Raw genomic sequence first — 13,119 nt, forward strand, 5'->3', positions numbered from 1 at the left:
AGGTGGGCTGCTAAGAATTGAACCAGGGCCTCATCCTTGTGAGGCAATGGCTCTCAGCCCCTGAACTACTTCACCCGGCCATATATTTATGTAATTCTCACAACAATCTATAACTTAAACGCTTGTGGTGGTTTGAAAGAGAATGTCCAGGGTAGGCTCATAGGGTGTGGCACTATTAGGAAGTGTGTCCTTGTTGGAGGATGTGTACCACTAGGGGTGGTCTTTGAGGTCTCAGAAGCTCAAATCAGGTCTAGTGGCTCATATACCTTTTCCTGCTGCCTGAAGATCAAGACAGAACTCTCAGATCTTCCTTCAAGCACCACATCTGCCTGCAGACTGCCATGATGATGATGGACTAAACCTCTGAAACTAGAAGCCAGCCCCTGTTGTGTGTTATCCTTTATAAGAGTTGCCATGGTTGTGATGTCTCTCCACAAGCAATAGAGACCTTAGCAAAGACAACGCTTTTTTAAAAATATTTATTTTGTGTGCATAAGTGTTTCCCATGTGTGCACGTGCTTGGTGCCTGGAGAGACCAGAAGGGATCGGATCTCCTGGCACTGGAGTTCTAGATGATGGTAAATTACCATTTGGGTGCTGGGGACTGAACGAGGTCTTCTGCAAGGACGAGCAGCCAGTGCACTTCACCAAGTCTCCAGTGCCCTGCCTCCAGCCTCTGGTCTGAAGATGAGGAAACCGAGTATACAAAGGTCCCTGCACCTGTCCAGCGTCATACAGAACGTCAGAAGCCTGACTCTGGGAAGTCTAGCCCTGCAGGCTTTCAGCTTTAGCCAAGTGTAGAGATTAAGTCCTATCTGGGGGTTGTGAGATAGAACTCCAGATATGCAATTAGAAAGAATTTCAGGTAAACAATAAATAATGTTATCAGAAGTAATCACATTAAATATTCAGGTCATACTTATACCAACAAATTATTCATTGTTTATCTGAACTAATTTAATTGAGAGTTGTATTTTTTTATTTACTTAATCTAATACCCCTAATTTACAAGGTGGTTTTATGCTGCCATCGACCATCAGCCATCACACACATTGCTTCATTTATTATGACAGATGCTCCAGCCTCCCACCTCTTCAGTCCTGCAGTTTCTACCACCCACCCTTTTCTTTCTTTCTGGTTTTTTTTTTCCCCCCCCGGAGCTGGGGAGCGAATCCAGGGCCTTGCACTTGCTAGGCAAGCGCTCTACCACTGAGCTAAATCCCCAACCCCCAGTTCAGTTCTCTTAACAGCTGAGCCATCTCTCCAGCCCTCTGCCACCCTGTTCATGTAGATTATGAAATGTCTAGCTCAGATTACAGAATGTAACAAGTGGCAGAGCTGGGGCTAAAGACTCATACCTGTAATTCTCAGCACTTGAGGCAAAGGCTAGAAAATTGTGAGCTCAAGGCCAGCCTGGGCTTCACCATGAGTTCCAGGCTAGCCCGGGGTATAGAATAAAACCCTGTACCTTCCTACAAACAAGGGAGCTCAGTAAATATGGGCATTGCCAGCAACCCTAACTGCCTGAGTGTCGTTGTTAGAACAGTTCATGCTGAGAGGACCACTCCCATGGGTTTTCCTCTCACTTCCGTGTGTACATGCACAACCGAGAATTCTTTAAAAATTAGATATTGCTGGGTGTGGTGGCACACACCTTAAATCCCAGCGCTTGGGAGGCAGAGACAAATGGATTACTGAGTTCAAGGCAGACTGCTCTACAGAATGAGTTCCAGGACAGTCAAAGCTGCACAGAGAAACCCTGTCTCAAACAACAACAACAACTACAACAACAACTACTACTACAATAATAATAATAATAATAATAATTAATAATAATAAGAAGAAGAAGACAAAAACCCAAATTAAGTTAATAAAATAAAAATTAGAGGGCTGGAGATTTGGCTCAGCTGTTAAGAGCACCCGACTGCTCTTCCAGAGGTCATGAGTTCAATTCCCAGCAACCACATGGTGGCTCACAACCATCTGTAAAGAGATCCGGTGCCCTCTTCTGGTGTGTCTGAAGACAACTACAGTGTGCTTATATATAATAAATGAATAAATCTTTAAAAAAAAAAATTAGAGACTGACCATGCATCTTCTGGTTTGGTTTTTTTTTTTTTTTGGTTCTATTTTTCGGAGCTGGGGACCGAACCCAGGGCCTTGCACTTCCTAGGCAAGCGCTCTACCACTGAGCTAAATCCCCAACCCTGCATCTTCTGGTTTTAAAACTGAAGTATGTTTTCCACTTTAGTGAGGAAATTTAGAATATGGTCACCATAGAGATCTTCATTCCCAGTGTCCCCAAACTTGCATCCTTTGTGGGATAGCAGTGGATAATGCAGTAACACTCTCCTTCCAGGATTCTGGGAGATCAAGGAGATCTGGATTTGGGGAATGTCAGAGGTCTGGAGACAGGAAAAAGATTGCGTCCCAAACCCTAAGGAGCCAGCTGCTTGGGGTCCCTGTGGCTCAGAGGGGCTGTGCACCTGCTGCTCTGTGCTGACAGCCTCAAGCTTGGCTGTTAGGACTGTATCACTTGCAGCCCAAACTGCCAGGGGACACTGACTGGTAAAAGGCGACAGAAGGAGTCTGAGAAATCCAGGCCCCGGGAGGGAGTCTCTTCCATCTGCTGGCTGCTTTGGGAGTACAGTGCTCCCCGGGTGCCGCGCTGATCTGCAGGGAACACCCTCTCTGCATTTTTCTCTCTTGACTCTGGATCTGCTCCCACCCCTGATTACCTGTGCCCTTCCTCACAGATATAAACAGTCCCCTTGCCTCCCCACCCATGCTGGCTGGCTTTCCTAAGGCAAAAATCACAGGAGTTTATGGGCTGGGACCCTCTGTAGGGTGCAGGCTGGGGTGCTCTGATGGTATGTGTCCCAACAGGTTCTTCTCTATCAACCTTGAAATCGGCCTGGAGCCTGTCTGACCTGCATTCCCCTTACCTCCCCACCTCCAACCCCCCTTTTACCCCCAGGGAGCTGGAGCCAGTGGTAGAGCCAGGTCAGAAGTAATACTCAAGAGACTAGGTGTCTGTGGTCCCAACCTGGCCCCACAGGGAAGGCAGCGCACAAAGCCTCCTGTGTCCTGGGCTGGGCTGAGAGGTTGAGAGTTCACTTGCGTGGGTTCAGGGCCAGTTCCTGGGAGGAGAGATGCTAGGCAAGGAGGTGTTTGTTTGCTTGTAGACCCTGTACAGCCTGGTCCTCTCCCACGTCTGGGAGGGGCCAGAGTTGGAGACAACAGCTGGGCTGGGCTGCAAGAGAGGTCATCTGACTGGCTGTTCAGCCTAGGCTGTCCACTCCTCCTCTTCTCTGCCAGGATTCACCGGAGCTGGTGCCTACACAGTCAAGCCATCCAGCTATACTACCCATCTCATCTCTAGCGCCTTTGGGGTAAGTTCTGGAACTGAGCCCTTATCTGGGGTTGGAAGAATTTACTGATTGTGGGAGGTGTGGATTTGTTTCTTTTCCAGCATGACAGCGGCTAATCTCTGTCCAAGCACCCATGTTCCACAAGGACAGCCCCGATTACACCTGCTGACTTAAAGATTCCACCTGAAATCCCCCGGAGGCCGGGGGAGGCTGCTTTGCAGGTTCAGTCTTACCTGTGGGGGGAGAGAGTGTGATAAGGAACTGTCTTCCACCTGTACCCATCATTGTGTCATCTCAGCTGCCCCAGGAGCCAGGCTGGGGAAGGGAGGGATGTGAGCCTTAGAGGGCATCATCTCAGACTAAGGGATCAGGGGTCTTGGCTGGAGGAGATCGGTTGGCGAATGCTGGTTCCAACAGCCTCCCTAGACAATCCTGGCTTGCTATAGGAAGGTGAAAGCCGAGAAGCTAGGTCCTTCCTACTACTCTCTTCCCCTCATGAGCCTGTGCACTAGTTCTGTAACTTACTATTTATTTGTTTGTTTATTTTCTGCAACAAAGGAAAGAAATGGGTTGAGAAAGGCCAAGCCCCAGATAAGGGGCCATCAACACACCCAAGTGGGCTACTCCTCTCAGCTAACTCCCGTTTCCTTCCGCAGGGAAGCCAGCTGCAGCATGTCTGTGAGCTGTGGACCACTGGGAACATCTCTGACTCAGGAGATCCTCAGATCCCTGGGCCTTGCCGACAAGGTATGGACTGCTGGGACTTCAGAAATGTACTTATGTACTCAGTGGTGTTGGTGACTTCATTCTCGGGGCCACACTTGCCAGGTTAGTGCCCTCCACTGAGCCACATCTCCAGCCCAACAATAAATTTTAGTGCGTCAACTTGAGGGCCAGGAGATGTTGGGGAACAGGAAAGTGGAGATGGCCGTGGAGAGATAGTGTGACTGGGTAAAAGCCTTGATAGACAGAGTTCAATCCCTAGGACCCAAATGGAAGGAGATAAGGCAGTCCTTCAGGTTGGGCTGTCCTCTGATCTCCCAAACACAAACTCAACAAATGAACAAAGTGGAAGGAGGTGGTGGGCAGGCGTGTTCCTCATGACGCCATGTTCTCCTGCTCTTACAGACTGCGGCCTGGGGAACCCTGGGCACCCTCAGGACGTTCTTGAGCTTCAGTGTGGACAAGGATGTACAAAGACTGCTGAAGGCCATTGCAGGCCAAGGTAAGCTTATGCTCTTGATGTTTGGGGTCTGCCTTTCACTGCTGATCTGATGTTTGTTTGTTCGTTTAGAGATAGGCCTCATTTGTAACCTATGTAGCCTGGAACTCACTATGGAGACCAGGCCGTCCTACAACTCAGATCCACTTGCATCTGCTTCCCTAACATGGGAATAAGGTATGCACCATCACACCTGACAGGGCACACCTCACTCTGCATCTCAAGTTGGCTTCAAATTTGCAGTAATCCTCCTGCAGCAGTTTCCCAAGAGCTGGGATTATAGGCAAGAGCTATGATACACAACTGGTTTGCCTTCCTTCCTTCCTTTCTTTCTTTCTTCCTTCCTTCCTTTCTTTCTCTCTTTTTAAGTTTTTATTATAATTATTTTATTGTATGCATATGGGTGTTTTACCTGCATGTATGTCTGTCTGTGTACGACAAGCATGCCTGGTGCCTTCAGAGGCCAGAAGAGGCAATCAGACCCCTGGAACAGATGGTTGTGAGTTAGCATGTGGGTGCTGGGAATTGAACTTGGGTCCCCTGAAAGAGCAGCCAGTGCTCTGAACCTCTTAGCATCTCTCCAACCCCAGGTTTATGTTCTCATAAACAATCTATAGGTCAGAAAGGAAGATGGGCAGCCAGAAGGCTCAGGGGTTAAGGTTCCTGTTGCTAAGACTTGAGTTCAATCCTAGGATTCTCGTGGGAGAATGAACTCTCAGGGGTCATCCTCTGACCTTCACACATACTGAGGCAAGCACAAACACCCCATCACATACATAACAAACAAACAAACAAATGTTTTTAAAAAGTATTTTTAAGGAGCCAGGAAGGAGTAGGTGGCCGTGTTCTGGGAGTGCCTGTGGGAGCTTGATTCTAGTATGTCAGGTTCTGGGGTGATGTGTCATGGCCACCCTCACACCTGTGTGAGGTCAGGGTTATTATGCCATTCTGCACATGAGGAAACCGGGGCTCAGAGAGATTAAGAGGCTTGCCCACGGTCACACAGCTTATAATAGGAGATCCCAGACCCTAACCAAAGGAGTGGGCCCCACCCAAAAAGGCCTTTTATGTTTTATTTCATTAATTTACAGGTTTTTTTTCTTTCTTAAACCTAGGCCAATCTTGCCTGAATTAGGATTTAAGTAAGATCCATTTATTCATTCATTTCCTTCCTCCTTTTTTCTTTGTGTGTGTGTTTTGTTTTTCAACACAGGTCTCTCTATGTAGCCCTGGCTGTTCTGGAAATCACTCTGTAGACCAGGCTGATCTCAAACTCAGAGATCTGCCTGCCTCTGACTCCTGAGTGCTGGGACTAAAGTGCTGTCACTGCCACCTTCACCATCTGCCGTATTGGTTTTCTTTCTTCTTTCCTTTCCTTCCCTCCTGTAATCCAGGCCAGCATCAAGCTCACTGTGTACCTAATGGCTGAACACCACAGCCTCCTCCGTCCATCTCCCAGGGGCGGGGGTTACAGGTGTGTGTCATCCCACCCAGCTTTCCACGATGTTTTAAAGATGTATTATGGGGTTGGGGATTTGTCTCAGTGGTAGAGCGCTTGCCTAGCAAGCGCAAGGCCCTGGGTTCGGTTTCCAGCTCCGAAAAAAAGAATAGAAAAAAAAAAGTTGTATTATTTACTTGAGTGTGTGCATGTGTATATGTGTGCACTTGTGAGGGTAGTACCCATGGAGACCAGAGGATGCTAGATCCCCTGGAGCTAGTGGTTATGAGCCACCCAATGAGGGTACTGAGTCTTCTGAGAAAGTACTACATGTTCTTAATCTCTGGGCCATCTCTCCAGCCCTTTAAATGGTGCTTTTGACATTTTCTTAGCATCTCCTTAGAGAACAAATGAAAGTAGGGGTGAAATAGCCCTTAGTCCTCCCTTCCCTTCTCTAGACCTCATTCTCTTCCCCAAGGAGCCAGGAATTCACAACTGTGAACTCTGTGGTTGCAACCTGGTTTTGCCTTGTTTTAGGTGTGGACTGCAGTACCATTGTGGATGTACTGACCAATCGCAGCAGAGAGCAAAGACAGCTCATTTCTCGAGCCTTCCAAGAGCGCACCAAACAGGTGCGACCACTGAAATCCCAGGATCTGTGACAGGGCGGGGACTTGAGATCCAGCCACAGCCTGCTCCTCCCTCCTGGCTAATCAGGGACTTGGTGGCCAAACCTGGGATGAAAAAAAAAAACAACCAACCAGAGCTTCCCACGGTTCCGGGGCCTTCCTTGACCTACATATCTGTCTGTCTGGGGTCCATTTACGCAGGATCTATTGAAGTCCTTGCAAGCAGCACTCTCTGGCAACCTGGAGAAGATCGTGGTGGCTCTCCTACAGCCTGCAGCCCAATTTGATGCCCAGGAGTTGAGGACAGCCTTGAAGGTACCAGGAGAAGACAACTGCTGGGGTGTCTGGGGAACAGGAACTCCAACGGAGAAGAAGGAGAAGTTGACTGGCTTTGACCTCTCTCCAGAGAGTGGGCCTAGAGACTCCCTTGACCCTGCGATGACCCTTAGACAAAGAAATGGCTAGTGCCTGCTCTCCAGCACTGTCTGCCATCTTGCTGAGCTAATGACATGGCTGGGTCAAGTGGCCTCACAATTTCTTTCAGACCTCTGGTTCTGCTGAAGATGTAGCCTTGGAAATCCTGGCCACCCGAGCAGCGCCCCGACTGCAGGAGTGCCTGGCAGTGTATAAACATGGTAAGATCATATGAGGGGTCCCTGAGAGGGGAAGGGTATCAGGACACCCACTACTCTCCTACAGTCCCCGAAGACCTGGGACCCTGACTGACCAATATCTATTCCCTCAAGTTCTCTGCTCCACCCAGCACTTCTCCCTCCTCCACTGCCTGTGCCTCAGTCTCCCCAGGGGAAAGAGCCATAAGTGATTATTAAAGGAAAAACAATGATTAACTCCGTCTGGAGCCCTAGGGCAAATTTCACGGTAATGACATTAGGCACCGTAACAGTCTCAAAGGTCCCCTTGCTGTCCCTACCATCAAACCACTTCCCAAGGCTGCAGCCTGGGGGGCAGGTGGAGACCTTTTCTAAGACGTGCTGGCCCTGACACAGCCACACCTACTAATTTGAGAGTAGCCTTTCCCACCCTCTCCTCACCACACCATCTTTGGTTTTCTTTTGCTGCTGTGTTCTTAACCCTTTCCTACCTCCCTTGATCCCATCTTGTTCCCCTCCCCCAGACCCCCCATGACAGTATAGCTTCATGTAGATGAAATACTTTTCAGCACATGCTACATACACACACATATATATACTACATACATACATACTACATGTACACATGCTACAGTCTTCATTTTTCTGTTCTCCCCCTTCCCGATCACTCTCTGTTTCTTTTTTCTTTTTTCTTTTTTTCTTTTTCGGAGCTGGGGACTGAACCCAGGGCCTTGTGCTTGCTAGGCAAGCGCTCTACCACTGAGCTAAATCCCCAACCCCCACTCTCTGTTTCATACCCGCCTCACGCATCACTTCTTGGACATGGATTAGAGGTTACGGCCTGACTAGCTTTCTTCATACTCTGGGATTCCCAAACTGATTACTGCTGGTTGGCTGATTGATAGCTTCTTCTAGCTTCCTTGGGGAACCCAGCCCCTACACATAAAAACATAAATCATTAAAGAGAGAGAGAGAGAGAGAGAGAGAGAGAGAGAGAGAGAGAGAACCCTTAGGGTCCAGTAGGTCAGGTGCTTGACCAGTCCTAAAGCTCTCTACCCAAGAAAATCAGGAATCAAAAGCTCTGCCCCTCCCCCAGATTTCCAGGTGGAGGCTCAGGAAGATATCAGGACGGAGACCAATGGCATCCTGCAGGACCTGCTTCTGGCCCTGAGCAAGGTGAGGCTTGGCCTAAACAGGAAAGGGATTTGTGTTCCTCAAAAGGGCCAGGGTAGGGAGCTCTAGGGTAGGGAGCGCTGCTGTCCTGTGACAGACAAGGCAGAGCTTCGGAGAGACCAGGGTTTGGACAGAACTCTGCCCTTCCAAGAGTTCTGAGGACAGTGTTTCCTCTTAGGGGGCTCGTGAGAGCTACTCTGGAGTCATTGATTACAACTTGGAGGAACAAGATGTGCAGGTGAGTAGGATTTCAAAGTTTGTACATCTTGTACACTTTGTAGACTCCCTCCTTGACCATGTCTTAGGCCCGGACCCCATGTACCCATCTGTGCTGCGTCTCTCCCACCTTCCTTGCCTCAGCCTCCAGTCTCATTTGCTGGCAGATTCTCCTCCTGTGGGGCACTGGATGAAACAAGAAGATCTTATCTTGGGGATTAGTTCCTTGTGAGAACAGCTGAGCACAGCCCCTTTCTTTTCTTTTTCTTTTTTTCTTTTTTTCGGAGCTGGGGACCAAACCCAGGGCCTTGCGCTTGCTAGGCAAGCACTCTACCACTGAGCTAAATCCCCAACCCTGCAGAGCCCTTTTCTTAATCCTGCCTGTTTCTCTGGCTGTCCTGGAACTCACTCTGTACACCAGGCTGGCCTTGAACTCAGAGATCGTCCTGTCTCTGCCTCCCAATGCTGGGATTAAACTGTCCCTTTTCCCCTTCAGCCCCGTTTCCTTCACTACAGCAGACTTTTGGGGACATAGTAACAGTGGCTTCCAGGTTACAATGATCCTAACTCCCTGGCCCCTTTCTCTTCCCCAGGCGCTCCAGCAGACTGGAGAACCCAGTGCAGGTCAATGGGTCCTGCTCTTTACACAGCGCAGTCCCGAACACCTCATCCGAGGTACCCAAGCTTCCATATCCCACCCGGCCTGCTCTATCTACCGATGAGTGTGGCGGGTCACCATTCTCTGTGGTAAGTGACAGCCCCACATACCAATTTACCTCTCTAACCACTTCCCACACATACCAAAAGTGTTTGATCTGTACCGGAGATGCACTGGCCAAGAACTGGAGGATGCTATCCGGAACTGTTTCCATGGAGACGCCCAGCGGGCTCTGATCAGCCTAGGTAGGCACCTACTCAGGATGCATAGAGGAGTTTTACCTCGATGGGATGCTGTGGCTCTGACATGGCTCTGTCCTCCCCCTCTTTGCCTCTAGCTTCCATGATGAGAAACACAGCACTGTACTTTGCTAACAAACTCCACCAAGCCCTCCAGGTAAGAGGTGCTCTGCTCCCGCCATGCCTTGTAGCTTGTCTACTTTGTGGCTTCTCCTTTCTTCCACCCTTTCAACTCCCTAACACAAGATAAGAGGAAAAAGGACAGAGAAAAGGAGAGATTGCTGAATACCGTCAGGCATCAGAAAGGGCATGGCATCATGTTAGACTACTTCCCGCTCATTAGGGGGATCGAGTTTCTTGGGCAAAGTCTGATCTTCTCCCTCAGAATGTCTAATTTCTTGTTTCTTCTTTGCACATGACTACTTAACAGACCTAGACCAACATGACCAGTTAACAACCCACCCACCTCTCGGGGCCCTAGCATGTGTGTACCCTCTGAAAAGTCCAGAATCCCAAACCACAGAAACTCTGCAGCTGGCAAAATGCCCTCACCAGAGCACGAGGCAAATCAGTCAGCGGCTGAAGCAGCTGCACACCTCACACCTGGGATTAAATGAAAACATTCTTAAAATACTTGTGTTTTTTCAAAGGAACCAAAACTCCAATCGACACTGAACTCACTGCCCTTCAGGGCCTACAAGCTACTCCCGTGTTTACACGCTGTCCTGTAATGGGTAGAGGAGTCCGCTTTGGCTAGAACTAAGATGACTCACTAGACGCTCACTGAAGCCAAGGTCTGCCTTAATGTCTACCAAAACCTTTGTCCAGTATGGCTATCGACAGAGGTAAAGGTGACACTTTGCACAGTGGTTTCCCAACCCTCCTGACCTGCGACCCTTTATACAGACAGTCCCTTATGTTGTGGTGACCCCAACCACAAAATTATTTTCATTGCTACTTCATGACTGTCATTTGCTACTGTTTTAAATTGTAATGTAAATATCTGATATGCATGCGGGCCCCAGGGAAAGGGGTCGCAACCCACAGGTTGAGAACCGCTGCTCTAGAAAGAATACTAAGTAGCATGGGGGTGAATGCCTGGAATCCCAACACTCAGGAGGCAGACTACAGAGTGAGGTTCAGGGAAGCCAAGGCTACAGAGAAACCAAAAGAAATACATGGATCCAGCCAGTGTGGAGCAAGGGGCCCAGAGTGCTGAAGGCATTACCATCTCTTTGTTTTTCTTCTTTTTCTCTAATGGAACAAGCACAGTGCGTAATTATGTGTATGTGCGCGCACGTGTGTATTTAAAGGAATATAATAGCTAGGCATTAGTAGTGCACAACTTTAATCCCAGCATGTGGGAGGCAGAGGCAGAGGCAGAGGCAGAGGCAGGAGGCGGATGGATCTGTGTTTGAGGCTAGCCTGGTCTACAGAGTGAGTTTCAGGACAGCCAGGGATACACAGAGAAACACTATCTCAAAAAACAAACAAACAATAAAAGCAAAAACAAGAAAATAAATAAAAAGGAGGGCTGGAGAGATGGCTCAGCGGTTAAGAGCACTGACTGCTCTTCTCAAGACCTGAGTTCAATTCTCAGCAACCACATAGCAGCTCATAATTGCAACTCCCAAGATCTGACACTCACATAGACATAAATGCAGGTAAAACGCCAATGCATATAAAATAAAAATAAAATTTAAAAAGGAATGTGTGGTACATGGAAGGTTAGTGCCATCACACTCTGGTAGACAGAGAAGCCTTCAGCACGGTGCCCCACGGATGACTGTTTAAAGGAAGCCTGTACACGCCCTTGTTCAATCACTGAGATATCCATCTTGACAACAGATTGTTATGCTTAGTGAGAAAGCCTGGCTCATTATGAGTCAGATCCAGGATTCATCTGAAGACCTGTGCTTATCTGAGTTCTGGTGTACTAAGCTGGGAGGAGCTTAGTGCTAGAGCTTAGCACTTAAGCCTGTAAGGCACACACATAAAAGGGAGCTAACACATGTCCTGGTATATTGAGATTATGAGACCCACATTCTCTGATATAAATGTCAGAGCCCATGTACAGGAGATATACATGTGCAATCCCAGCATCTGAGAAGCAGAAGAAAGAAGATGGGTTGGAGACTTGTCAGGCATGGTGGCCCACACCTCAAGTCTAGTCTAGAAGCAGAGGGAAGTGAATCTCTATCTCTGAGTTCAAGGCCAGCCAGTCACCTGATGAGACCCATCTCAAAACTCAGTCATATAGCGAGTTCAAAGTCAGTCTAGGGTACACGAGACACAAAAACATGGGGTGGGGAGATGGCTTGGTGGTTAAGGGTTCCATGCTCTTCCAGAGGACCTGAGTTTGATTCCCAGCACCCATGTCGGGCAGTTCACAATAGCTCCAGGAGAAATGAAGCTGTCCGTAGGCATCTACACACACTTGGCATAGCCTCACACAGACACACACGCACTCACATAAAACCAAACATTGCGCTGTAATGGCTTACACGTTTAGACCCAGCATTCGGATCTTGTTTGAGGCCAGGCAGCAATATACACTGAGTTCCCGTCTCAAAAAGAAAAAAAAGAAAAAAAGGCTAGTGGTAACTAGTGTGTTCAAGACCCTGGCTTTGATCCATCAGTGCCACAAGAAAGTACTAAAAAAGACACCTGTTATCCTGTGAGGTGGGCAGCAACTTCTGCTCCTTTATTGCTTCTATCTTTCCTCTGCTTCCTACCCACCCTCTGCTCTTAGTGAGAACTTCCCGACTGCCTGCCACAGGCTTCCCAACATGTTTCTTTACCAGGAAACTGAGCCCAATTTCCGAGTGCTGATGCGGGTCCTTATCTCCCGAAGCGAGAGTGACCTTCTAAGCATTCGGGCTGAGTTCAAGAAGAAATTTGGGAAGTCTCTCTATTCTTCTCTCCAGGTAAAACTTAGCTATTTTTTACCCTTCAAGACAGAGTTTCTCTGTGTAACCCTGGCTGTCCTGGAATTCACTCTGGAGACCAGGCTGGCCTCAAACCCAGAGATCCACCTGCCTCTGCTCTCTAAGTGCCTGGATTAAAGGCGGAAGTCACAGTGTGGGACTGCAGGCACAGGGAGAGGTCTTTCCTTGCTGATGAGCTATGTGTCAGCAGGACGTGGGGTTAGACTGCTTGGATGGAGGTGGTGGTAATGAGTTTCTAACGTGTTTCTAACACCGATTCCCTTACCCGCAGGATGCAGTTGGAGGGGATTGTCGTTCAGCCCTCCTGGCCCTGTGTAGAGCAGAAGATATCTGAGACCTTCCCCACCCACCCTGACATGACATTCAGAAATCTGAGGTTCCCCATATTTGGTTGAACACATGGAAGAACCCCAAGGAACACCATACGCCCTAACTTCCTCTTGAGGCCAGATCTCTACATTTCTTTGATTATCTTTGGATTTCCCTCTTCTCAAAGTGGCGTCTTCTAGCTCCATCCTAGAGAGGGAGGTCTCTGACTGTCTGCCTACTCAGTCCCTCCAAAGGCCAGAACACCTCCCTGGCAGTCAAATGCTTTGGCAGATTTATGTTTCCTG

General features: G+C 48.6%; 1 protein-coding gene across 1 annotated transcript; it reads left to right on the forward strand.

Moving 5' to 3' along the window:
* The first annotated feature begins 4,033 nt into the window (after positions 1-4,033).
* Positions 4,034-12,904, forward strand: Anxa9 (annexin A9). The gene is made up of 12 exons (XM_032897754.1): positions 4,034-4,118; positions 4,500-4,596; positions 6,569-6,663; positions 6,862-6,975; positions 7,205-7,295; positions 8,368-8,447; positions 8,623-8,682; positions 9,254-9,335; positions 9,468-9,563; positions 9,656-9,714; positions 12,362-12,484; positions 12,777-12,904. Exons 1-12 carry the CDS (start codon positions 4,044-4,046, stop codon positions 12,837-12,839), a joined length of 1,035 nt encoding a protein of 344 aa, XP_032753645.1. The 5' UTR covers positions 4,034-4,043; the 3' UTR covers positions 12,840-12,904.
* Positions 12,905-13,119: the final 215 nt, after the last annotated feature.

This window comes from Rattus rattus, chromosome 3 (genome assembly GCF_011064425.1).
Source record: "Rattus rattus isolate New Zealand chromosome 3, Rrattus_CSIRO_v1, whole genome shotgun sequence".
NCBI classification, from domain to species: Eukaryota; Metazoa; Chordata; class Mammalia; order Rodentia; family Muridae; genus Rattus; species Rattus rattus.

Coding starts and splice junctions, on each gene's coding strand:
- Anxa9 (XM_032897754.1), top strand. CDS start 4,044: ATGTCTGTGAGCTGTGGACCACTGGGAACATCTCTGACTCAGGAGATC. Junction 4,597..6,568: donor GAAGGCCATTGCAGGCCAAG/GTAAGCTTATGC, acceptor GCCTTGTTTTAG/GTGTGGACTGCAGTACCATT. Junction 9,715..12,361: donor AACTCCACCAAGCCCTCCAG/GTAAGAGGTGCT, acceptor TTTCTTTACCAG/GAAACTGAGCCCAATTTCCG.